The sequence below is a fragment of the Pseudophryne corroboree genome, chromosome 7 (assembly GCF_028390025.1).
Source record: "Pseudophryne corroboree isolate aPseCor3 chromosome 7, aPseCor3.hap2, whole genome shotgun sequence".
Classification (NCBI taxonomy): Eukaryota; Metazoa; Chordata; class Amphibia; order Anura; family Myobatrachidae; genus Pseudophryne; species Pseudophryne corroboree.
In genome coordinates, this window is record NC_086450.1 from 499442441 (window position 1) to 499468822 (window position 26382).

The 26382-nt window shown below is 53.1% G+C and overlaps 1 protein-coding gene across 4 annotated transcripts in view; it reads left to right on the forward strand.

Moving 5' to 3' along the window:
• The first annotated feature begins 1874 nt into the window (after window positions 1-1874).
• LOC134943935 (zymogen granule membrane protein 16-like) overlaps window positions 1875-26382 on the forward strand; it is a 90939-nt gene continuing 66431 nt past the window's right edge. The window contains exons 1-2 of one of the 4 annotated variants that reach the window (XM_063932496.1): window positions 1882-2079; window positions 7527-7641. In XM_063932496.1, the coding sequence (XP_063788566.1) occupies window positions 7587-7641 (55 nt within the window). In that variant the 5' untranslated portion in view covers window positions 1882-2079; window positions 7527-7586. Of the gene's footprint in view, window positions 2080-3603; window positions 3688-3783; window positions 3828-7526; window positions 7642-26382 lie in introns of those variants that run through there. The other 3 variants (XM_063932497.1, XM_063932498.1, XM_063932499.1) reach the window with 3 other exon arrangements.

Consider the following 26382-nt stretch of genomic DNA (forward strand, 5'->3'; position numbering starts at 1 on the left):
GGGCCTGATTTCTAGTGCCTCCTCAACCACCCCTGCATCATGATTATGCGATGCTTTAGGGCACAGACTATAGGGATGGCCATCCGCTCCGCAGAGATTGCACCTCACCTTATTACACTCACGGGACCCATGCCCCATCTGGCCACACAAGCACATTTAACAACCGTACAATCATTACTAAGGTGGTGAAAGTCACCACACTTGTGACAAGTTCTGGGCTGCCCAGGATAGAAACACTGAAGCCGGTCACGGCCAATATAAGCAGCAGATGGTATGTGCTTAGTCTCAGCCCCTACCTGGTGCAACCTCACAAAGGCCGAATAGGCACCACCCCAGACCCCCTTAGTGTAATCAAATTTCTCAAGCGGGGACAACACTGTGCAGGACCTGGACAACCAATATATGATATCCGCGGAAGGTAGTGACTCATTGCGCACTAGAACAGTAATATTTACCCTATCCTGCCTGGTTATGGTGTTGGTTTTAAAATGGCAGTATGACTCCTTGGTCTTGTTCTTCTCCCATTGGGAGCCAAAAGCTTGCAAGCCATTCAGGGAGCGGAAGCTCAGATTAAAGTCGGGAGTTCTCACTGGATGGATGCACGCAAAAAGGTCTGCGGCCCTAAAACCCAGCGAGAATACTATATCCAAGAACTCCGACTTTGAAGGAGCCTCCCCTACCCATCTAAACTGAGCCACATTACGACTTTTTATAGGCTGACCCCCACTTACCCCAAGCTGAGGACCAGTACTAGCCCAGCCAGAACCCTCCAAAGTTTTGGCATATGAACCAGATCCCGGTCTAACCACAGGAGAGATTACAGGGAGACCCTTGGGTGCCTGAACATTTACCTTCTTATTGACCTCTATACCCGCACTACCAGCCCCACCAGCCATCCTAGTTTGGATTGCCTGGATCAAGCTTACAGCCGCTAGAGCCCTCACAGGCATATCCATATCTCCATAAACTGTTTCTACTAGTGTAGTCTCCTCAGGGGTTAAGCTGCTCTTATCAACTGCCGGCAGTCCTTGGGCCAATCTTTGCCCAGTTTTTAATATGGCTTCATACTCCGGAATTCACATTGATGCAGTTAATGATGTCACTCGCGATGTCACACATGATGCGTCTTTGGCCCTGCCCTCCTCAGCCACCACAGCGACTAAGCCGGAGGCAGTTGCCACAGGCTTACAGGGAGAGCCAGCCTCAGCATCTACCAAGGCCCGCGCCGCCCCCATACCGGCAGCTTCAGAGACAAGTGTATCGGGAGCAAGTCCACAGGAAGCAGTAGCAGCCACCAGAGTTCCGGCACCCGCCGCCACCCTGGCAGCCACCATGCCCCCTGCACTGCCACCACCTAGCACTCTCTCTGGGTGAGACGCCTCCCCCTCATGGAAAGCACAGGATGATGTAATCGCAGGGTTCCCCTCGGTATACACGGCACCAGATGCAATCCCAGAGGTTTCACCTCCATCATGGCCCATGATATCCACCACTTCTTCTGCAGTCCGGCCACCCACCTCCATGTCTTTCACTGGAACTATGAGCCCAGATGCCGCCACAGTACCTGCCGGGACCGGGCCGCAATCACATCCGCCATCTTGTCCTGGTATGGACTCTAGCAGTGCTTTTTCTTTTGCAATAGAGCCTGATCCTGCAACATTTTAATCTTCTTTTTAACTGCGGTCAAACTGTCATTCAGCTCCCAAAGTTCATCTTTCAGGGCAGCTCTCTCCCATCTGCTGCTACAGTTACGCCTTCTTCTTTTATAAGTAATACGGGAGTATATACGGTTCTGCTCCATTCTTAATTCCTCTAGACTCATATTCATGTATTTATCACTAGAGGATGATGAATCGTCCTGACTGCTGTCAGAAACCTCGGCATCTCCAGCACTAATCCCCGCCCCACCACAGGCAAGTTCATTCACCTTATCACCTCCCTAGGTTACCTCACCCAGAGAGCCGGCATCCTGCGGTTTGGGGGTCTCCAGTTGGGGATCCTGTTTCATCACCGGGCCCACAATCACTGGAAATGCTGCACTGTCCAAATCCTCCAGCACTGAGGCTTCCACTGCAATCGGTAGGTCAGAATTCCCATGGCCTCCCTCAGGCCTCGCAGCCTGGGACTCTCCACCATCCTCCTCCCCAGGAGGATCCATCCTCCCCTGGGAGGCTCCCAGGTGAAACACTGCAGGCTTTTAGAAGAACCAGGGCCTAGGAGCTATACACTGTGCACCTGTGTATAATGCCCACATGTATATACTGCTGCACCTGTGTATAATGCCTATATGTATATAATGCTGCACCTGTGTCTAATGCCCACATGTTTATTCTGCTGCACCTGTGTATAATGGCCACATATATATACTGCTGCACCTGTGTATAATGCCCCCATGTATATACCACTGCACCTGGGTATAATGCCCCATGTATATACTGCTGTCCCAGTGTATAATGCCCACATGTATATACTGCTGCCACTGTGTATAATAATGCCACATGTATATACTGCTGCACCTGTGTATAATGCCCACATGTATATACTGCTGCACCTGTGTATAATGGCCACACATATATACTGCTGCACCTGTGTATAATGCCCACATGTATATACCTCTGCATCTGTGTATAATGCCCACATGTATATACCGCTGCACCTGTGTATAACGCCCACATGTTTATACTGCTGCACCTGTGTATAATGCCCACATGTATACTGCTGCACCTGTGTATAATGCCCTCATCTATATACTGCTGCATCTGTGTATAATGCCCACATGTATATACCGCCGCATCTGCATACAATGCCCACATGTATATACTGCTACGCCTGTGTATAATGCCCACATGTATATACTGCTGCACCTGTATACAATGCCCACATGTATATACTGCTACACCTGTGTACAATGCCCACATGTATATACTGCTGCACCTGTGTATAATGCCCACATGTATATACTGCTTCACCTGTGTATAATGCCCACATGTATATACTGCTGCACCTGTGTATAATGCCCACATGTATATACTGCTGCACCTGTGTATAATGCCCACATGTATATATGGGTTCGGTATTATATACTAGCGTCCGGGATGCCGGCCGTCAGCATACCGACAGTGGCATCCTGCCCGACAGTTTGCCATCAGGGTGGAGAGCGCAAATAACCCCCTTAGGGGCTTGCTGCGCTCGCCACGCTGGGTGTCATGGACACCCACGAGTGGGAATAGCTCCTGTTAGGCGGCATTCCGGCTATCGGTATTGTCAGTGGTCGGGATTCTAGTGTCGGTATCCTGACCGCCGGCAAAGTAACTACATCCTGTATATACTGTTGCACTTGGCTCATACATTGTGTGTAAATCTGGCTCTGGTACTAGCCCGTGCCTCCTCAGCCATCTACCTCCCAGTCCCTGCTACCCTCATGGTAGAAGTTTGGGAAGTGTTTTCCGCAGAGAACGCAATAGCTGTAATAACAGAAGTCATTTACATGAGCAGAGTGTTTGTGAAACAGGCGGAAAGTGATGTGTATATATACTCACATTAGGCGTGACATTGTCTATATAGACACAGAGGTGTTATCTTATCAGGCATTGCCCTGTGCATCTTTGGGTCACATTAACCCTGCGATTGGGAGTCAGCTCCTCATCTTACAGCTGATACGTAATGTAATTCAGAGGACTATGGCAGGTAAGAGGTTAACATGACATCAGGAGCTTGTTCTGTACTATGACACGGGTGGCATATGCTATACGGGTGCCAAGAAGACTCTATATATATACTGTAGGTAGTAAGAGAGGCAAATACACCTACCGAGGGTCTGATACCAGGTGAGTGTCTGGCACTGCAACTCATACTATATATAGGGGCAGAAGGACTAAGCATTGGGGGGGATGAAGTGGAGAGAGATAAAGTACCAACCAACCAGCTCCTAGCTGTCACTTTTCAAACAGTCAGTGTAACATGACAGTCAGGTGCTGATTGGTTGGCAGTTTATCTCTCTCCACTTTATCTCTCTTCAATGCATAGTAGATCATAGCAGAGAGGGAGAGAGAGAAAGAAAGACAGAGAGGGGCACACAGAGAGAGGGGGGAGAAAGAGAGAGGGGGAGGGGGAGAGAAGGGGAGGGGGAGAGAGAGAGAGAGAGAGAGAGAGAGAGAGAGAGAGAGAGAGAGGGTCTCACAGAGAGAGGGGAAGAGAAAGAGAGAGGGGGTGAGAGAAGAGGAGGGGAAGGGAGAGATAGGCACACAGAGAGAGGGGGAGAGAAAGAGAGAGGGAGAGAGAGAAGGGGAGGGGGGAGAGAAAGAGGGGCACACAGAGAGAGGGGTAGAGAATGAGAGAGGGGGATGGGGAGAGAGAGAGAGAGAGAGAGGCACACAGAGAGAGGGGGAGAGAAAGAGAGCGGGGGTGAGAGAAGAGGAGGGGGGGGGAGAGATGGGCACACAGAGAGAGGGGGAGAGAAAGAGAGGGGGAGAGAAAGAGAGCGGGGGGGGGAGAAGAGGAGGGGGGGGAGAGAGATGGGCACACAGAGAGAGGGGGAGAGAAAGAGAGGGGGAGAGAAAGAGAGGGGGAGAGAAAGAGAGAGGGGGAGGGGGAGAGAGAGAGAGGCACACAAAGAGAGGGGGAGAGAAAGAGAGAGAGAGAGAGGTACACAGAGAGAGGGGGAGAGAAAGAGAGCGGGGGTGAGAGAAGAGGAGGGGGAGAGAGAGATGGGCACACAGAGAGAGGGGGAGAGAAAGAGGGCGGGGGAGGGGGGGAGAGAGAGAGAGAGGCACACAGAGAGAGGGGGAGAGAAAGAGAGAGGGAGGGAGAGAAGGGGAGGGGGGGAGAGAGGGGCACACAGAGAGAGGGGGAGAGAAAGAGAGAGGGAGAGAGAGAAGGGGAGGGGGGGTGAGAGAGGGGCACACAGAGATAGGGGAAGAGAAAGAGGGAGGGGGAGAGAGAGAGAGAGAGGCACACAGAGAGAGGGGGAGAGAAAGAGAGCGGGGGTGAGAGAAGAGGAGGGGGGGAGAGATGGGCACATAGAGAGAGGGGGAGAGAAAGAGAGAGGGAGAGAGAGAAGGGGAGGGGGGGAGAGAGAGATGGGCACACAGAGAGAGGGGGAGAGAAAGAGAGAGGGGGAGGGGGGGAGAGAGAGAGGCACACAGAGAGAGGGGGAGAGAAAGAGAGAGGGAGAGAGAGAAGGGGAGGGGGGGAGAGAGAGAGGGGCACACAGAGAGAGGGGGAGAGAAAGGGGGAGGGGGAGAGAGAGAGAGAGAGAGAGAGGCACACAGAGAGAGGGGGAGAGAAAGAGAGCGGGGGTGAGAGAAGAGGAGGGGGGGGGATGGGCACACATAGAGAGGGGGAGGGGCAGAGAGAGGCACACAGAGAGAGGGGGAGAGAGAGAGGGAGAGAGAGAAGGGGAGGGGGGGGAGAGAGAGATGGGCACACAGAGAGAGGGGGAGAGAAAGAGAGAGGGGGAGGGGGAGAGAGAGAGAGAGAGAGAGAGAGAGAGGCACACAGAGAGAGGGGAGAGAAAGAGAGCGGGGGTGAGAGAAGAGGAGGGGGGGAGAGAGATGGGCACACAGAGAGAGGGGGAGAGAAAGAGAGAGGGGGAGGGGGGGAGAGAGAGAGAGAGAGAGAGAGAGAGAGGGAGAAGGGGAGGGGGAGAGAGAGAGATGGGCACACAAAGAGAGGGGGAGAGAAAGAGAGCGGGGGTGAGAGAAGAGGAGGGGGGAGAGAGAGATGGGCACACAGAGAGAGGGGGAGAGAAAGAGAGAGGGGGAGGGGGAGAGAGAGAGAGAGAGAGAGAGAGAGAGAGAAGCACACAGAGAGAGGGGGAGAGAAAGAGAGCGGGGGTGAGAGAAGAGGAGGGGGGGGAGAGATGGGCACACAGAGAGAGGGGGAGGGGGAGAGAGAGAGAGGCACACAGAGAGAGGGGGAGAGAGAGAGGGAGAGAGAGAAGGGGAGGGGGAGAGAGAGATGGGCACACAGAGAGAGGGGGAGAGAAAGAGAGAGGGGGAGGGGGAGAGAGAGAGAGAGAGAGAGAGAGAGAGAGAGAGAGAGAGGCACACAGAGAAAGGGGGAGAGAAAGAGAGCGGGGGTGAGAGAAGAGGAGGGGGGGAGAGAGATGGGCACACAGAGAGAGGGGGAGAGAAAGAGAAAGGGGGAGGGGGGGAGAGAGAGAGGCACACAGAGAGAGGGGGAGAGAAAGAGAGAGGGAGAAGGGGAGGGGGAGAGAGAGAGATGGGCACACAAAGAGAGGGGGAGAGAAAGAGAGAGGGGGAGAGGGAGGAGAAGAGAGCAAGAGAGAGAGAGAGAGAGAGAGAGAGAGAGAGAGGCATACAGAGAGAGGGGGAGAGAAAGAGAGAGGGGGAGGAGGGAGAGAGAGAGAGGCACACAGAGAGAGGGGGAGAGAAAGAGAGAGGGAGAGAGAGAAGGGGAGGGGGAGAGAGAGAGAGATGGGCACACAGAGAGAGGGGGAGAGAAAGAGAGAGGGAGAGAGAGAAGGGGAGGGGGAGAGAGAGAGAGAGATGGGCACACAGAGAGGGGGAGAGAAAGAGAGAGGGGGAGGGGGAGGAGAAGAGAGCAAGAGAGAGAGAGAGAGGCACACAGAGAGAGGGGAGAGAGAGAGGGTGAGGGGGAGAGAGAGAGAGAGAGAGAGAGAGAGAGAGGGGCATGGCATCTATTGACAGGTATTTTAGGATATATTATTATATATGTTTTTCCCATATCTTCTGCCTCATGCCTTTTAAAAATGTGATTGTCAAGCTGACGTTTTAACACCTCAAGCAGGGGTGTTCGTTCATCCCAGCTGCCCGCAGGCAAGTTGCAGTTTGGTGCCTTCCCCTTGGAAAAAGGGAAAACAAACATGACGGCGGCGGTGCACCGTCACTTGCTGCAGCGCAGGCTGAGCGGTACCAGGCGAGAGCCATCCTGTCCCCTATTGCAGGTGCTAACGGGGCTCCTGTGCCAATTAACTCTGCAGCAGCAGCTCTCTTAGAAGGGCAGCGGTCACACTTGGATGCCGCTGTGAGCCGCACAGGTGCTGCTGTACATGCAGGTGCCCCTTCAGGGCTGAGCGCCCGAGGCAGGTGTCTCCATTGCCTCTGAGAGTTCCTCCCCGGAACTGAAGTAGGAGTGGATACAGGGATGAGCGGTGGTACTCTCAGTGGTGATTTGAAGGGGTGTAGTATGGTATGCCGGCGGTCGGGCTCCCGGCGACCAGCATACCGGCGCCGGGAGGCCGACTGCCAGCTTACCGACAGTGTGGCGAGCGCAAATGAGCCCCTTGCGGGCTCGCTGCGCTCGCCACGCTATTTTATTCTCCCTCCACGGGGGTCGTGGACCCCCACGAGGGAGAATAAGTGTCGGTATGCCGGCTGTCGGGATTCCGTCGCCGGTATACTGTGCGCCGGGATCCCGACAGCCGGCATACTGAAGACCACCCATTTGTAGTACTCTTCTATCAGTGTATGTATGTCTGGTAGCACTCTCAGTCCCATGACTAAGGGATCTGTAATATGTAATAATGTACTTCACATTACCAGGTAATACCTCTCGGATCACTCACCTTCCTCCAGTCCTAGAGGCTGCTCACACCTTGCGTGATGCTAGCTCTTATGTGTCTGTGTCTCCTGCTGGGATCTACAGCGGCATCTAGTGGTGAGTGATGATTATCACAGTACAGTATATAACAGTGTACAGTACATGCTCACTAATAGAGGCATGGTGCAAATAACATATCAGTACAGACACAAAGGGATATAATAGCAGGCAGGGCCGCCATGTTGGGGGGCTGCCGGGACTGGAGTCCTGGGCCCGGACAGAGAGGGGCCAACCGCTGGCTCCTACCACTTGGTGTCAGGCCACCAACTGGTTGCAGCTAGAGCACCTGTATGCAGCCATGGGAAGACAGCACCAGTGGCATTTCGATGGTGCTAGTCGGAGCTTGGAGACCGGCAGCCAATCATAAGCGGCCGCAGCGGTGGAGTGATGGTATTTAAAGCCTGTGTTTTTCCTGTGTGTACCTGTCTTTTAGGGAGTGGCCCAAAAGCGTTCCTATCTCATGGGATACAAATGGCCAAAATACAGAATAGAAGCAGTATTGTGTCAGAGTGGATCATTACTGTACAGATGTGTCCCTGAATAATGTGGCTTCAGTTGTGCCATATAGCCCCTCTTGGCGCACAAGGGTCCCACGTGACTTGACCACTCCACAGTTTACGCACCAATTCATGTCTCACCCCCTATGTAGCTCTACCCACATTATTCATAGCTCTGCCCATCTCTGCCTATTATGTCAGTCCCGGGCCCCACAATCTCTGACGGCAGCCCCGATAGCAGGGATACAACAGCAGGGATATAATAGCAGGGATATAATAATAGCTGGGATACAACAGCAGGGATATAATAGCAGGGATACAACAGCATTGATATAATGGCTGGGATACAACAGCAGGGATATAACGGCTGGGATATAATAGCGGGATATAATAGCAGGTATATAATAGCAGGGATATAATAGCAGGGATATAATAGCTGAGATATAATAGCAGGTATATAACAGCGGGGATATAATACAGTAGCTGGGATATTATAGCTGGGATATAATGGCAGGGATATAATAGCGAGGATATAATGATATAATGGCTGGGATATAATAGCTGGGATATAATAGCAGGGATATAATACAGTAGCTGGGATATTATATCTGGGATATAATAACGGGGATATAATAGCTAGAATATAATAGCGGGGATATAATAGCGGGATATAATAGCAGGGATACAATACCAGTGATATAATAGCAGTGATATAACAGCAAGGATATAATAGCTGGGATACAATAACTGGATACAATAGCAGGGATATAAAAGCATGGGATATAATAGCGGGGATATAATAGCGGGGATATAATAGCATGGGATATAATAGCTGGGATACAATAACTGGATACAATAGCAGGGATATAATAGCAGGGATATAATAGCGGGGATATAATAGCGGGGATATAATAGCGGGGATATAATAGCTGGGATACAATAACTGGATACAATAGCAGGGATATAAAAGCATGGGATATAATAGCGGGGATATAATAGCGGGGATATAATAGCATGGGATATAATAGCTGGGATACAATAACTGGATACAATAGCAGGGATATAAAAGCATGGGATATAATAGCGGGGATATAATAGCGGGGATATAATAGCGGGGATATAATAGCTGGGATACAATAACTGGATACAATAGCAGGGATATAAAAGCATGGGATATAATAGCGGGGATATAATAGCGGGGATATAATAGCTGGGATATAATAGCAGGGATATAATACAGTAGCTGGGATATTATAGCTGGGATATAATAACGGGGATATAATAGCTAGAATATAATAGCGGGGATATAATAGCGGGATATAATAGCAGGGATACAACAGAGCTGGATTAAGGCTATGGGGGGCCCGGGGCACTTCAAACAGCATGGCCCCTAACAAGGAAGCAGGTGAATTATTTATGGTGGGATGGCGGCACTTCCGTAATAAATCCACAAACTGCAGAATACTGCAACGTGCCTGACGACAATGTAATTAAACTTCAAAACGTTGCGCATTCTGCAGTTTGTGGATTTTTTACCAAAGCGCTACCGTCCATGGGTGGTGTATATGGGCTCGTCAGTGTGAGGACCTCCGGAGGGCACCGGGACTTTACTTCTGCCAGCGATGAAAGGAATATCTGCTTTGTATGTACTGTGGAAGCAAAAGTCACTGCTCCCTCCGCTGGTCAGAAAGGAGTGAAGCTCAACATCTTGAGGTTCAGGCAGAAAAGTTGCCTCAAGTTATCGTCTCAGACTCCCTAACTTCAAGCAAGGGTACTAATGGTTCCCTGAAGGAGGTCTATTATTGGGATCCCGGTGCCCTCCGGAGCGGACTTTACTTCTAGTCAACGGTTGTGCTGCCCGTGTCCAGTATATATATATATAAATATATATATATATATACATACACACACACACATATATATATATATATATGTATATACAGTATATGTTTACAAATACACACACACACACACACACACACACACACACACACACACACACACACACTATATATATATATAATAGTACACACAAACACACATTACGTATACACACCAAGCCAACACGATACAGAACCAAATATTCCAATTGAATAAATAGCAGCATTATAAAAAAAAAACTAAGAAAAAAAAAATACAGCCAGCTTACTTTTGTCTCTGCTGCTGGCAGGCTACAAGTGACACTAGGGATTGCCATCCGTAAGTGACAGGAGAGCGAGAGTGAGAGCTCGTCCCTCCACTCATGCACCCTCCGCTGGCTCCACGTTCCACGCTTCTTTTTGCACTGCAGCCTGCATGCCCAGTAAATGACTGAGCCGCAGGCTGCACATTTACTCTCCATTGGACAGCTGAGCCGTCGCAGCTGTCCTGCACTTCTATGCGGTGCCGCGGCTGTAATTAGGTTGTCAGGGCAACCCATGAGGAGCGCGGCGCCGCAGATCGGAGGTCTGATCTGTGTGCGGGCGCAGGGGGCCCTTTTAGGAAGGGGGGCCTGGGGTACTTACCCCACGGGCTCCCCCCTTAATCCGGCTCTGGGATACAATACCAGTGATATAATAGCAGTGATATAACAGCAAGGATATAATAGCTGGGATACAATAACTGGATACAATAGCAGGGATATAATAGCAGGGATATAATAGCGGGGATATAATAGCGGGGACATAATAGCATGGGATATAATAGCTGGGATACAATAACTGGATACAATAGCAGGGATATAAAAGCATGGGATATAATAGCGGGGATATAATAGCGGGGATATAATAGCGGGGATATAATAGCATGGGATATAATAGCTGGGATATAATGGCTGGGATATAATAGCATGGGATATAATAGCGGGGATATAACGGCTGGGATATAATAGCAGGGATATAATAGCGGGGATATAATAGCAGGGATATAATAGCGGGGATATAATGGCTGGGATACAATAGCGGGGATATAATAGCAGGGATATAATAGCGGGGATATAATAGCGGGGATATAATGGCTGGGATATAATAGCAGGGATATAATGGCTGGGATATAATAGCAGGGATATAATAGCGGGGATATAATAGCTGGGATATAATAACGGGGATATAATAGCTAGAATATAATAGCGGGGATATAATAGCGGGATATAATAGCGGGGATATAATGGCTGGGATATAATAGCAGGGATATAATGGCTGGGATATAATAGCAGGGATATAATAGCAGGGATATAATAGCTGGGATATAATAGCAGGGATATAATACAGTAGCTGGGATATTATAGCTGGGATATAATAACGGGGATATAATAGCTAGAATATAATAGCGGGGATATAATAGCGGGATATAATAGCAGGGATACAATACCAGTGATATAATAGCAGTGATATAACAGCAAGGATATAATAGCTGGGATACAATAACTGGATACAATAGCAGGGATATAAAAGCATGGGATATAATAGCATGGGATATAATAGCATGGGATATAATAGCTGGGATATAATGGCTGGGATATAATAGCATGGGATATAATAGCGGGGATATAACGGCTGGGATATAATAGCAGGGATATAATAGCGAGGATATAATAGCAGGGATATAATGGCTGGGATACAATAGCAGGGATATAATAGCGGGGATATAATAGCAGGGATATAATAGCAGGGATATGATAGCAGGGATATAATAGCGGGGATATAATAGCAGGGATATAATAGCGGGGATATAATAGCTGGGATATAATAGCAGGGATATAATAGCAGGGATATAATAGCGGGAATATAATAGCTGGGATATAATAGCAGGGATATAATAGCGGGGATATAATAGCTGGGATATAATAGCAGGGATATAATAGCTGGGATATAATAGCAGGTATATAATAGCAGGGATATAATAGCTGGGATATAATAGCGGGGATATAATAGCTGGGATATAATAGCAGGGATATAATGGCTGGGATATAATAGTGGGGATATAATAGTGGGGATATAATAGCGGGGATATAATAGCTGGGATATAATAGCAGGGATATAATAGCGGGGATATAATAGCTGGGATATAATAGCAGGGATATAATAGCTGGGATATAATAGCGGGGATATAATGGCTGGGATACAATGTGTGGGATATAATAGCGGGGATATAACAGCGGGGATATAATGGCTGGGAAATAATAGCGGGGATATAATAGCTGGGATATAACGGCTGGGATATAATAGCGGGGATATAATAGCGAGGATCTAATAGCTGAAATATAATAGCGGGGATATAATAGCAGGGATATAATAGCGGGGATATAATAGCAGGGATATAATAGCTAGGATATAATAGCTGAAATATAATAGCGGGGATATAATAGCGGGGATATAATAGCAGGGATACAATAGCTGGATACAATAGCATGGGATATAATAACATGGGATATAATAGCGAGGATATAATAGCAGGGATATAATAGCTGGGATATAATAGCGGGGATATAATAGCAGGGATATAATAGCAGGGATATAATAGCTGGGATATAATAGCGGGGATATAATAGCGAGGATATAATAGCAGGGATATAATAGCAGGGATATAATAGCGGGGATATAATAGCAGGGATATAATAGCAGGGATATAATAGCTGGGATATAATAGCGGGGATATAATAGCAGGGATATAATAGCAGGGATATAATAGCAGGGATATAATGGCTTGGATATAATAGCTGGGATATAATAGCGGGGATATAATAGCTAGGATATAATAGCTGAAATATAATAGCGGGGATATAATAGCAGGGATATAATAGCGGGGATATAATAGCAGGGATACAATAGCTGGATACAATAGCATGGGATATAATAACATGGGATATAATAGCGAGGATATAATAGCAGGGATATAATAGCTGGGATATAATAGCGGGGATATAATAGCAGGGATATAATAGCAGGGATATAATAGCTGGGATATAATAGCGGGGATATAATAGCAGGGATATAATAGCAGGGATATAATAGCTGGGATATAATAGCGGGGATATAATAGCAGGGATATAATAGCAGGGATATAATAGCAGGGATATAATAGCAGGGATATAATGGCTGGGATATAATAGCTGGGATATAATAGCGGGGATATAATAGCTTAGATATAATGGCTGGGATATAATAGCATGGGATATAATAACATGGGATATAATAGCGAGGATATAATAGCGGGGATATAATAGCGGGGATATAATAGCAGGGATATAATAGCTGGGATATAATAGCGGGGATATAATAGCAGTGATATAATATCTGGGATATAATAGCGGGGATATAATGGCTGAGATATAATAGCAGGGATATAATAGCAGGGATATAATAGCAGTGATATAATATCTGGGATATAATAGTGGGGATATAATGGCTGAGATATAATAGCAGGGATATAATAGCAGGGATATAATAGCTGGGATATAATAGCAGTGATATAATATCTGGGATATAATAGCAGGGATATAATGGCTGGGATATAATAGTGGGGATCAGTGCCGTAACTAGACATTTTAGCGGTGTGTGCAAGAAATAGCATCGGCGCCCCCCCCCCTCCCCCGCCCCATCAATCACACACCGCTAGTTACGGGCATCAAAAAATAGGGGTGTGGCTTCATGGAGCATCTATTATTTACATAACACCGCATGGTAGCACCCTTTACTCACACTACACCGCACAGTAGCGTCTGTTACTCACATCACTCTGCACGGTAGCGTCCATTAGTCACATTACACCACACGGTGGCGTCCATTAGTCACATTACGCAGCATGGTAGTGTCCATTAGTCACAATACACAGTGCAATAGCTTCAGTCAATCACATTACACAGCGCGGTAGCGTCCATCAGTCACATTACACAGCACGGCAGCGTCCGTCGGGCACATTACACAGCACGGTAGCCGGGTAGCGTCCTTTGGCCACATTATACAGCACGGTAGCGTCCATCGGCCACATTATACAGCATGGCAGCATCAGTCAGTCACATTACACAGCACGGTAGTGTCCATCAGTCACATTACACAGCATAGCAGCGTTTGATAGTCACAGACAGTAGTACTTTATATATATATATATATATATATACTAGGCGATTCATCGCGCCCTGCGGGCGCTCTTCACACCGTCGTTAGGGGCTTCGCCCCGTTAACCTCTGCACGCCTTTGCCGCGGGTGGGGGAGGGGCAGTAAGCCGGGGTGGTGCGGTTGGGGGTGGGTGGGTGTGAGGGTGCTATGGTTGCAGGGGCGGGTGGGGGAGGGGGTGGAGTGCCACGGGTGGTGGGTGGATGCGGTGGGTGCCGCAGGTGTTGGTGCTGCGGGTGGGGGAGAGGGTGGGAGTGCCGCGGGTGGGGTGCGAATGCGGTTGGTTGCCGCGGGTGTTGGTGCTACGGGTTGGGGAGGGGGCGGGAGATCCGCGGGTGGGTGGCGCGGGTGTTTGTGCTCTGGGTGGGGGAGGGGACGGGAGTGCCGCGGGTGGTGCGCGTGTTGGTGCAGCGGGTGGGGGAGGGGGGGGAGTGCCACGGGTGGTGGGTGGATGCGGTGGGTGCCGCGGGTGTTGGTGCTGCGGGTGGGGGAGGGGGTGGAGTGCCACGGGTGGTGGGTGGATGCGGTGGGTGCTGCGGGTAGGTGGCGCGGGTGTTGGTGCTGCGGGTGGGGGAGAGGGTTGGAGTGCAGCGGGTGGGGGGCGAATGCGGTTGGTTACCGCGGGTGTTGGTGCTACGGGTTGGGGGCGGGAGTTCCACGGATGGGTGGCGCGCGTGTTTGTGCTCTGGGTGGGGGAGGGGACGGGAGTGCCGCGGGTGTTGGTGCAGCGGGTGGGGGAGGGGGGGGCCACGGGTGGTGGGTGGATGCGGTGGGTGCCGCGGGTGTTGGTGCTACGGGTTGGGGGCGGTAGTTCCGCGGGTGGGTGGCGCGCGTGTTTGTGCTCTGGGTGGGGGAGGGGACGGGAGTGCCGCGGGTGTTTGATGCAGCGGGTGGGGGAGGGGGGGGGGGTGCCGCGGGTGGTGGGTGGATGCGGTGGGTGCCGCGGGTGTTGGTGCTGCGGGTGGGGGAGGGGGTGGAGTGCCACGGGTGGTGGGTGCCGCGGGTAGGTGGCGCGGGTGTTGGTGCTGCGGGTGGGGGAGAGGGTGGGAGTGCCGCGGGTGGGGGGCGAATGCAGTTGGTTACCGCGGGTGTTGGTGCTGTGGGTGGGGGAGGGGGCAGAGTGCCACGGGTGGTGCGGGTGTTGGTGCTGCGGGTGGGGGAGGGGGTGGAGTGCCACGGGTGGTGGGTGGATGCGGTGGGTGCCGCGGGTAGGTGGCGCGGGTGTTGGTGCTGCGGGTGGGGGAGAGGGTGGGTATGGGGGAGGAGCAGGGTTGCAGCGGGTGGGGGAGGGGCGGGGGGTGCTGCAGGTGTGGGAGCTACGGGTGGGAGTGCCGCGGGTGGGAGCGGATGTGGGGGATGCGTTGGGTGCCGCTGGGGGGGGGGGGGGGGCAGTGGGTGTTGGTGCTGTGGGTGGGGGAGGGGGCAGGGTGCCACGGGTGGTGCGGGTGTTGGTGCTGTGGGTGGGGGAGTGCCACGGGTGGTGGGTGGATGCGGTGGGTGCCGCGGGTGTTGGTGCTGCGGGTTGGGGGAGAGGGTGGGAGTGCCGCGGATGGGGGGCGAATGCGGTTGGTTGCCGCGGGTGTTGGTGCTACGGGTTGGGGGAGGGGGCGGGGAGTTCCGTGGGTGGGTGGCGCGGGTGTTTGTGCTCTGGGTGGGGGAGGGGACGGGAGTGCCGCGGGTGGTGGTGCTGGGGGTGGGGGAGGGGGGGGGAGTGCCACAGGTGGTGGGTGGATGCGGTGGGTGCCGCGGGTGTTGGTGCTGCGGGTGGGGGAAAGGGTGGGAGTGCCGCGGGTGGGGGGCGAATGCGGTTGGTTACCGCGGGTGTTGGTGCTACGGGTTGGGGGCGGGAGTTCCGCGGGTGGGTGGCGCGGGTGTTTGTGCTCTGGGTGGGGGAGGGGACGGGAGTGCCGCGGGTGTTGGTGCAGCGGGTGGGGGAATGGGGGGGGGGGTGCCACGGGTGGTGGGTGATGCGGTGGGTGCCGCGGGTGATGGTGCTGCGTGTGGGGGAGGGGGTGGAGTGCCACGGGTAGGTGGCGCGGGTGATGGTGCTGCGGGTGGGGGAGAGGGTGGGAGTGCCGCGGGTGGGGGGCGAATGCGGTTGGTTGCCGCGGGTGTTGGTGCTATGGGTTGGGGGAGTGGGCGGGAGTTCCGCGGGTGGGTGGCGCGGGTGTTTGTGCTCTGGGTGGGGGAGGGGACGGGAGTGCCGCGGGTGGTGCGCGTGTTGGTGCAGCGGGTGGGGGAGGGGGGTTAGTGCCACGGGTGGTGGGTGGATGCGGTGGGTGCCGCGGGTGTTGGTGCTGCGGGTGGGGGGGGGTGGAGTGCCACGGGTGGTGGGTGGATGCGGTGGGTGCTGCAGGTAGGTGGCGCGGGTGTTGGTGCTGCGGGTGGGGGAGAGGGTGGGAGTGCACCGGGTGGGGGGCGAATGCGGTTGGTTACCGCGGGTGTTGGTGCTACGGGTGGGGGAGGGGGTGGGAGTTCTGCGGGTGGGTGGCGCGGGTGTTTGTGCTGTGGGTGGGGGAGGGGATGGGAGTGCCGCAGGTGGTGTGGGTGTTGGTGTAGCGGGTGGGGAGTGCCACGGGTGGTGGGTGGATGCGGTGGGTGCCGCGGGTGTTGGTGCTGCGGGGTGGGGGAGGGGGGGAGTGCCACGGGTGGTGGGTGGATGCGGTGGGTGCCGCGGGTGTTTGTGCTACGGGTGGGGGAGGGGGCGGGAGTTCCGCGGGTGGGTTGCGTGGGTGTTTGTGCTACGGGTGGGGGAGGGGACGGGAGTGCCGCGGGTGGTCGGTGGAGACGGTGGGTGTTTGTGCTACGGGTGGGGGAGGGGGCAGGAGCAGTGGCGCCACAACGTGGGTGCGGGGAGTGCGGCCCGCACCCGGGTGTTACCCTCTGAGAGGTGATACCAAAGTGCCGGCTCCTGTCACAGCGCAGAAGCCAGCACTGCAGATTCAGCAGTGTCCCCCGAACCACAACGTGCCGAAAACGGGGGTCGGGACGCGAAGCCACGCCCCCTTCCACGAAGCCACACCCCCTTTCCGACTGGCCTTAACGCTGGGCGGAGTCACAGGCACAGATCTGGCCAGGAACAGTCCCCTCCCTTTCTCCGCCCAGTCCCCTCCCGATCTCCGCCCAGTCCCCTGTCTCCCTTCTCCCCGTACTGCCCCTGGTGAGTGGTGACACCGCAGCTGCTGACTGTGAGCGGAACTCACATTACCCGCCTCACAGTCTTGCGGCTGCCACTGAGTCAGGGAGACATGCTGAACAGTGACTCGCACCCCCCCCCCTCCCCTCCCTCCCGCCCGCCCGCGGCAACCACCCGCATCTGCCCCCCTCCCGCGGCACTCCCGTCCCCCTCCCCCTCCCGCAGCACCAACATCCGCAGCACTCCCGCCCAGAGTCTTCACTTTTCTAACACCCGCTGCGGTTGCGGTCGAAAAGGGGGCGTGGCTTCGCGGAAGGGGGCGTGGCTTCGCATCCCGACCCCCGTTTTCGTCCCGTTGTGGTTCGGGGGACACTGCTGAATCTGCAGTGCTGGCTTCTGCGCTGTGACAGGAGCCGGCACTTTGGTATCACCCCTCAGAGGGTAACACCCGGGTGCGGGCCGCACTCCCCGCACCCACGTTGTGGCGCCACTGCTCCTGCCCCCTCCCCCACCCGTAGCACAAACACCCACCGTCTCCACCCACCACCCGCGGCACTCCCGTCCCCTCCCCCACCCAGAGCACAAACACCCACGCAACCCACCCGCGGAACTCCCGCCCCCTCCCCCACCCGTAGCACCAACACCCGCGGTAACCAACCGCATTCGCCCCCCCACCCGCTGCACACCCACCCTCTCCCCCACCCGCAGCACCAACACCCGCGCCACCTACCCTCAGCACCCACCGCATCCACCCACCACCCGTGGCACTCCACCCCCTCCCCCACCCGCAGCACCAACACCCGCGGCACCCACCGCATCCACCCACCACCCGTGGCACTCCCCCCCTCCCCCACCCGCTGCACCAACACGCGCACCACCCGCGGCACTCCCGTCCCCTCCCCCACCCAGAGCACAAACACCCGCGCCACCCACCCGCGGAACTCCCTCCCCCAACCCGTAGCACCAACACCCGCGGCAACCAACCGCATTCGCACCCCACCCGCGGCACTCCACCCTCTCCCCCACCCAAAGCACCAACACCCGCGGCACCCACCGCATCCACCCACCACCCGTGGCACTCCCCCCCTCCCCCACCCGCAGCACCAACACCCGCGGCACCCACCGCATCCACCCACCACCCGTGGCACTCCCCCCCCCTCCCCCTGCACCAACACCCACACCACCCGCGGCACTCCCATCCCACTCCCATCCCCTCCCCCACACACAGCACAAACACCCGCGCCACCCACCCGCAGAACTCCCGCCCCCTCCCCCACCCGTAGCACCAACACCCGCGGTAACCAACCGCATTCGCCCCCCACCCGCTGCACTCCCACCCTCTCCCCCACCCGCAGCACCAACACCCGCGCCACCTACCTGCAGCTCCCACCGCATCCACCCACCACCCGTGGCACTCCACCCCCCTCCCCCACCCGCAGCACCAACACCCGCGGCACCCACCGCATCCACCCGTGGCACTATCCCCCCTCCCCCACCCGCTGCACCAACACGCGCACCACCCGCGGCACTCCCGTCCCCTCCCCCACCCAGAGCACAAACACCCGCGCCACCCACCCGCGGAACTCCCGCCCACTCCCCCAACCCGTAGCACCAACACCCGCGGCAACCAACCGCATTCGCCCCCCACCCGCGGCACTCCCACCCTCTCCCCCACCCGCAGCACCAACACCCTCGCCACCTACCCGCGGCACCCACCGCATCCACCCACCACCCGTGGCACTCCACCCCCTCCCCCACACACAGCACCAACACCCGCGGCACCCACCGCATCCACCCACCACCCGTGGCACCCCCCCCTTCCTCACCCGCTGCACCAACACCCGCGGCACTCCCGTCCCCTCCCCCACCCAGAGCACAAACACCCGCGCCACCCACCCGCGGAACTCCCGCCCCCAACCCGTAGCACCAACACCAGCGGTAACCAACCGCATTCGCCCCCCACCCGCGGCACTCCCACCCTTTCCCCCGCCCGCAGCACCAACACCCGCGGCACCCACCGCATCCACCCACCACCCGTGGCACTCCCCCCCCCTCCCCCACCCGCAGCAACCACCACCCGCGGCACTCCCGTCCCCTCCCCCACCCAGAGCACAAACACCCGCGCCACCCACCCACGGAACTCCCGCCCCCTCCCCCAACCCGTAGCACCAAACACCCGCGGCAACCAACCGCATTCGCCCCCCATCCGCGGCACTCCCCACCCTCTCCCCCACCCGCAGCACCAACACCCGCGGCACCCACCGCATCCACCCACCACCCGTGGCACTCCCCCACCCACAGCACCAACACCCGCACCACCCGTGGCCACTCTGCCCCCTCCCCCACCCACAGCACCAACACCCACTGCCCCCCCCCCCCCCCCCCAGCGGCACCCAACGCATCCCCCACATCCGCTACCACCCGCAGCACTCCCACCCGTAGCTCCCACACCTGCAGCACCCCCCGCCCCTCCCCCACCCGCTGCAACCATGCCCCTCCCCCATACCCACCCTCTCCCCCACCCGCAGCACCAACACCCGCGCCACCTACCCGCGGCACCCACCGCATTTACCCACCACCCGTGGCACTCCACCCCCTCCCCCACCCGCAGCACCAACACCCGCACCACCCGTGGCACTCTGCCCCCTCCCCCACCCACAGCACCAACACCCGCGCTAACCAACTGCATTTGCCCCCCACCCGCGGCACTCCCACCCTCTCCCCCACCCGCAGCACCAACACCCGCGCCACCTACCCGCGGCAACCCACCACCCTTGGCACTCCACCCCCTCCCCCACCCGCAGCACCAACACCCGCGGCACCCACCGCATCCACCCACCACCCGTGGCACCTCCCCCCTCCCCCACCCGCTGCACCAACACCCGCGGCACTCCCGTCCCCTCCCCCACCCAGAGCACAAACACGCGCGCCACCCACCCGCGGAACTCCCGCCCCCAACCCGTAGCACCAACACCCGCGGTAACCAACCGCATTCGCCCCCCACCCGCTGCACTCCCCACCCTCTCCCCCACCCGCAGCACCAACACCCGCGCCACCTACCCGCAGCACCCACAGCATCCACCCACCACCCGTGGCACTCCACCCCCTCCCCCACCCGCAGCACCAACACCCGCGGCACCCACCGCATCCACCCACCACCCCGTGGCACTCCCCCCCCCTCCCCCACCCGCTGCACCAACACGCGCACCAACCGCGGCACTCCCGTCCCCTCCCCCACCCAGAGCACAAACACCCGCGCCACCCCACCCGCGGATCTCCCGCCCCCTCCCCCAACCCGTAGCACCAACACCCGCGGCAACCAACCGCATTCGCACCCCACCCGCGGCACTCCCACCCTCTCCCCCACCCGCAGCACCAACACCTGCGGCACCCACCGCATCCACCCACCACCCGTGGCACTCCACCCCCTCCCCCACCCGCCCCTGCAACCATAGCACCCTCACACCCACCCTCCCCCAACCGCACCACCCTGGCTAACTGCCCCCTCCCCCACCCGCGGCAAAGCCGTGCAGAGGTTAACGGGGCGAAGCCCCTAACGACGGTGTGAAGAGCGCCCGCAGGGCGCGATGAATCGCCTAGTATATATATATATATATGTGTGTGTGTGTGTGCTGGAGGGTTCATGGGTACAGCAGAGGGATGTGGTATGGAAGGTAGATAGTAACTAGGTAGACAGTTTCTAGGTCGACCACTATTGGTCGACAGTAACTAGGTCGACATGGTCTCTAGGTCGACAGGGTCTTTAGGTCGACATGGTCTAGGTCGACAGGTCAAAATGTCGACATGAGTTTTTTGTGTTTTCTTCGTAGAGTGACCGGGAACCCCAATTTGTGCACCGTGTCCCCTCGCATGGCTCGCTTTACTCGCTGCGCTCGGCACAGGTTACCGTTCCAATCGTAGTCCACGTGGATCGTTAAGTATGAAAAGGTTCAAAAAAAGAAAACAATCGTGAAAAACTCATGTCGACCTTTTGACCTGTCGGCCTAGAACATGTCGACCTAGAGACCCTGTCGACCTAGAAACCCTGTCGACCTAGTTACTGTCGACCAATAGTGGTCGACCTAGATAGTGTTGACCTAGTTACTGTCGACCTAGCGACCGGATCCCACAGCAGAGGGTTATGTGAGATTTGCTGGCGGTTCAGAACACCGACCATGGCATCCCAATTGTGAGAATCCCGACAGGGAAAAGGTAAGTATACTTACCTTCCCCCAATGCCCCCTAACCCTAACCCTCCCTTCCCGCAGCCTAAACCAAACCCCTTCCCCTTGCAGTCTAACCGTAACCCTCCTTGGCAGTTCCTACATCTAACCCCCCTTCCTGCAGCCTAATCCTGACCCCCACCCTTCCCAGCAGCCTAACTCTAACCCTCCCCACATAGCCTAAACCTAACCTCCCCCCTCCCCCCACGACTTACCACTCTGGCGGCCTGGCTGTGTTGCATTTGGTATCCCAGCTGTTGGGATTTCGGCGCCGGCATTCCGATCAGTGTTGGGGTTCCGGCATCGGTATTTAGACTGCTTGGATCCCAACTGTTGGCATGCTGACCGGATCTCCCACCAGATAACACTACTTTATATGGGATAGATGCATCATTGCTTGGAAAGTGGTAAAATGGAGAGTGATAAAATACCAGCCAATCAGCTCCTAACTGCCATGTTACAGGCTGTGTTTGAAAAATGTCAGGTAGGAGCTGATTGGCTGGTACTTTTTCACTCTCCATTTTATCACTTTCCAAGCGATGATGCATCTAGCCCATATATATGTCTAATGACTTCAATAACACCTTTCTTAATACCAAATAGAGAAGATTTGTGATTAAGGGGGACATGTACTAAACAGTGATAAAAGTGGAGAAGTGAGCCAGTGGAGAAATTTCCCATGGCAACCAATCAGCTGCTCCGTACAATTGTATAGTATGCAAATTAGAAATGTTACGTCAATGCTGATTGGTTGCCATGGGCAACTTATCCACTGGCTCACTTCTCCACTTTTATCACTACTTAGTACATGTCACCCTAAGGGCCTTATTCAACCTCAGTTGCAAAATCGCAAATCGGGCGATTGTCGGCAGAATGCGCATACGCAAACGCTAAATTGCAACCACAATTTAGTGAAATAAGATTGCGATTTAGTGAAATGCGATCGCAATTTGTTTGACAGGAAGTGACCGTTTGTGTGTGTTAAAATGGTGCTTGTGGGGAGTGATTGGAAAAACGCAGACGGATCATGGCGGTTTTCGTGGCGAGTATCTGACGCAATGGATTGTGACTGAAAACATGGCGCCGCTGCGACTGCATCCTCATTATTCTGAGTAGCCCTGGGTCAACCACAGTTGTCGATGGTACTTGCACCGCAATTTGCAATTGCATCGTTGGGCGTCTTTTTCCTTTCTGTGCGGCTCTTTACATGCAAGTTTCAGGAGAAACAGGACTGAGAAAATCTCACTTTCTGTATCAATAGCGATCCAAGCTGAAGTAGGCTCTAAGTCTTCTTGATTCTCCTTGGAGACCTTTATACCAGAGATCACCCAATTACACAATCACTATAAATTCCTTCAGCCATTTTAATGTTTTGAATCATCGATAAAATCCATGAAACAGCCTTATAAAAACATCCAACCTCATAAGGCCACACATGCTTTTTATAAGGCTGTTTTATGGATTTTATGGATGTTTCAAAACATTAAAATGGCTGAAGGAATTTATAGTGACTGTGTAATTGGGTGACCTCTTGTATAAAGGTCTCTGTGTTACTGGGTGACCTCTGGTATAAAGGACTCTGTGCAATTGGGTGACCTCTGGTATAAAGGTCTCTGTGTAATTGGGTGACCTCTGGTATAAAGGTCTCTGTGTTATTGGGTGACCTCTGGTATAAAGGTCTCTGTGTAATTGGGTGACCTCTGGTATAAAGGACTCTGTATAATTGGGTAACCTCTGGTATAAAGGACTCTATGTAATTGGGTGACCTCTGGTATAAAGGTTTCTGTGTTATTGGGTGACCTCTGGTATAAAGGTCTCTGTGTTATTGGGTGACCTCTGGTATAAAGGTCTCTGTGTTATTGGGTGACCTCTGGTATAAAGTTCTCTGTGTAAAACCAAGAAGATGTAATTGCAAATCTTCTCAATTTGGTATATTACTAAAAGAAATATTAAGAAAGAGGTGTTATTGAAGTCACTGGACGTATATAGAGGAATATTATCTGGTGCACCCAATAACTACCTAGCACAGTGGTTCCCAAACTTGGCACAGTGGTTCCTGCCCTTGTAACACAATGCAGAGGTTACTGGCATTGTAAAGCAGAGGGTGTAACTGTGATGACGCAAATAATTAACTCTCATCTCTGCTCAAGCCTCTAACCCCAAACAACTTTTTAATACATTTAAATCACTTCTCGACCCTCCTTCACCCAACCCGCCAGTCACTATCAAGGCGCAAGATCTTGCTTCCTACATAAAGGACAAGATTGATAAGATCCAAGATGAAATAGTATGCTCTTCCTCAACCAGTGACCTACTCAATTCCTTACCTGAACCCTCTGACACTTTCTCTTCATTTGATCCCACAAATGAAGATGAAGTATCAACACTCTTCTCATCCTGTTACTCTGCTACCTCTCCTCTTGATCCTATACCCTCACAAATCAGTAAATCTCTGTCTCCTGTGCTCATCCCAACCTTTACTAACATCTGTAATCTCTCTCTCTCTCTCTCTCTCTCTCTCTCTCTCTCTCTCTCTACTGGTATCTTTCATTCATTGTTCAAGCATGCAGTGATTACTCCCATTCTGAAAAAACAAAATTCTGACCGTAACTCTCTCTCAAACTACCGTCCCATCTCTCAGCTCCCATGTCTCTCCAAGCTACTCGAGAAACTTAAAGAAAGTAACCAAGGTTAGTGCTCGTGCGCAGATTGGGCTGCTGTTCTGATGCTGCTGCTAAATGACAGGATTAGTCAATCCTGATAACAGAAACCATAAAAAGCAATAAAGAAAAGATAGCAGCGCTGAATTCAATTAATACTAAATTGAGATGGATTAGTGAAAACAGGTAAAAACATTTATTAATATCACTAATAAAATAACAAATAAAAGTCAGTCTGATCATCGGCAGAATTAATGAAAACAGAAATGTCCGTTCCTTTTAAATATTAACTGGACAGCAGTCTGGGCAGATACATATAGGCTTAGGAGCTGGTTGCACAGTCCCAATGAAATTATTACCGCTTTTTATGCCGCTGGAGGGAGAAAGTCCCATTTGAAGTTTCTTCAAAAATGAGTTGAAAGCATATCTCAATCCTCACCAGTATGCGGAGTTTTACTTGCGGAGGGAGTCCTTGATGAGCCTATTGGATCCGCCAAGATGATAATTGAGAACGTCCAGTATGGTCCGGGCACTGATTCTGTAACAAATGGTCGCTGATCAGGATGGCAACTGACGCGTTTCTCTGCAGGTCCTGCAGCTTTTTCAAAGGACTGCTGTCCAGTTAATATTTAAAAGGAACGGACATTTTTGTTTTCATCAATTCTGCCGATGATCAGACTGACTTTTATTTGTTATTTTATTAGTGATATTAATAAATGTTTTTACCTGTTTTCACTAATCCATCTCAATTTAGTATTAATTGAATTCAGCGCTGCTATCTTTTCTTTATTACTCGAGAAACTTGCCTACACTCGCCTCACACACTTTATTAACTCATACAACTTATTGGACCCACATCAATCAGGCTTTTTCACTCCCAACACTCCACAGAGACAGCACTGACTAAAGTAGTGAATGATTTGGTCACTGCGAAGACTAAAGGCCATTACTCACTACTTATTCTTCCAGATCTTTCTTCTGCTTTTGACACTGTTGACCACTCTCTTCTCATACAAACACTGCAATCCATAGGTCTTCAGGACACGGCCCTCTCTTGGTTCTCATCCTATCTACTCGCTCTTTCAGTGTCCGTTTCTCTGACTCTACCTCCTCTTCGCTACCTCTTTTAGTTGTAGTACCGCAGGGCTCAGTCCTAGGTCCTCTGCTTTTCTCAATCTATATTTCATCTCTTGGGAAACTAATCAGCTCTTTTGGATTTCAGTATCATCTGTACACAGATTATACTCAAATCTACCTATCCTCCCCTGATTTGTCACCATCTGTATTGGGCCGGGTCACTGAATGCCTTTCTGCCATTTCATCTTGGATGTCATCTCGCCACCTCAAGCTTAATATTTCCAAAGCAGAATTAATTATATTTCCACCGGCCAATAGCAGTTACCAACCTGAAATTTCTATCACTGTTGAGAACTCTACAATCAACCCTACCCCACAAGCTCGCTGCCTAGGTGTCATTCTTGACTCAGAACTGTCCTTTGCTCCCCACATTCAATCTATCTCAAAATCATGTTATATGCATCTAATAAACATATCCAAAATACAATCATACCTTACACAAGACACAGCAAAAACTCTAATCCATGGTCTCATTGTCTCCCGCATTGATTATTGTAATAGTCTCCTGACCGGTCTTACTAAGAAGAGACTCTCACCATTACAATCCATTCGGAATGCAGCTGCGAGGCTAATATTCCTCGTCTGCCGATCCACTTTGTCAGTCCCTCCATTGGTTACCTGTATTCTATCGTATTCAATATAAAATACTGTTACTTACACACAGGGCTATTAACCATACTACACCAATGTACATCTCTTCACTCATCTCAAAATATCTCCCAACCCGACCTCTTCGCTCTTCATAAGATCTACGTCTCTCATCCACACTCATTACTTGCTCGCATGCACGATTACAGGATTTTCTTTGGGCTGCAACCACTCTGTGGAATGCCCTACCACGTACAATAAGACTCTCCTCTAGCCTTCAAACCTTCAAGCGTTCACTGAAAACCCACCTCTTTAGACAAGCTTATCAAATTCCAGAACCGCTCACATTACCTTCATAACTTTCCTATCCAGTTATATCCCCACAGTACAGTCCACACATATCCCCCACATATTTTCTTTCTTCTCTCCTTTCCTCCTGACCCAGGTTCATCACTGCTGTGATGT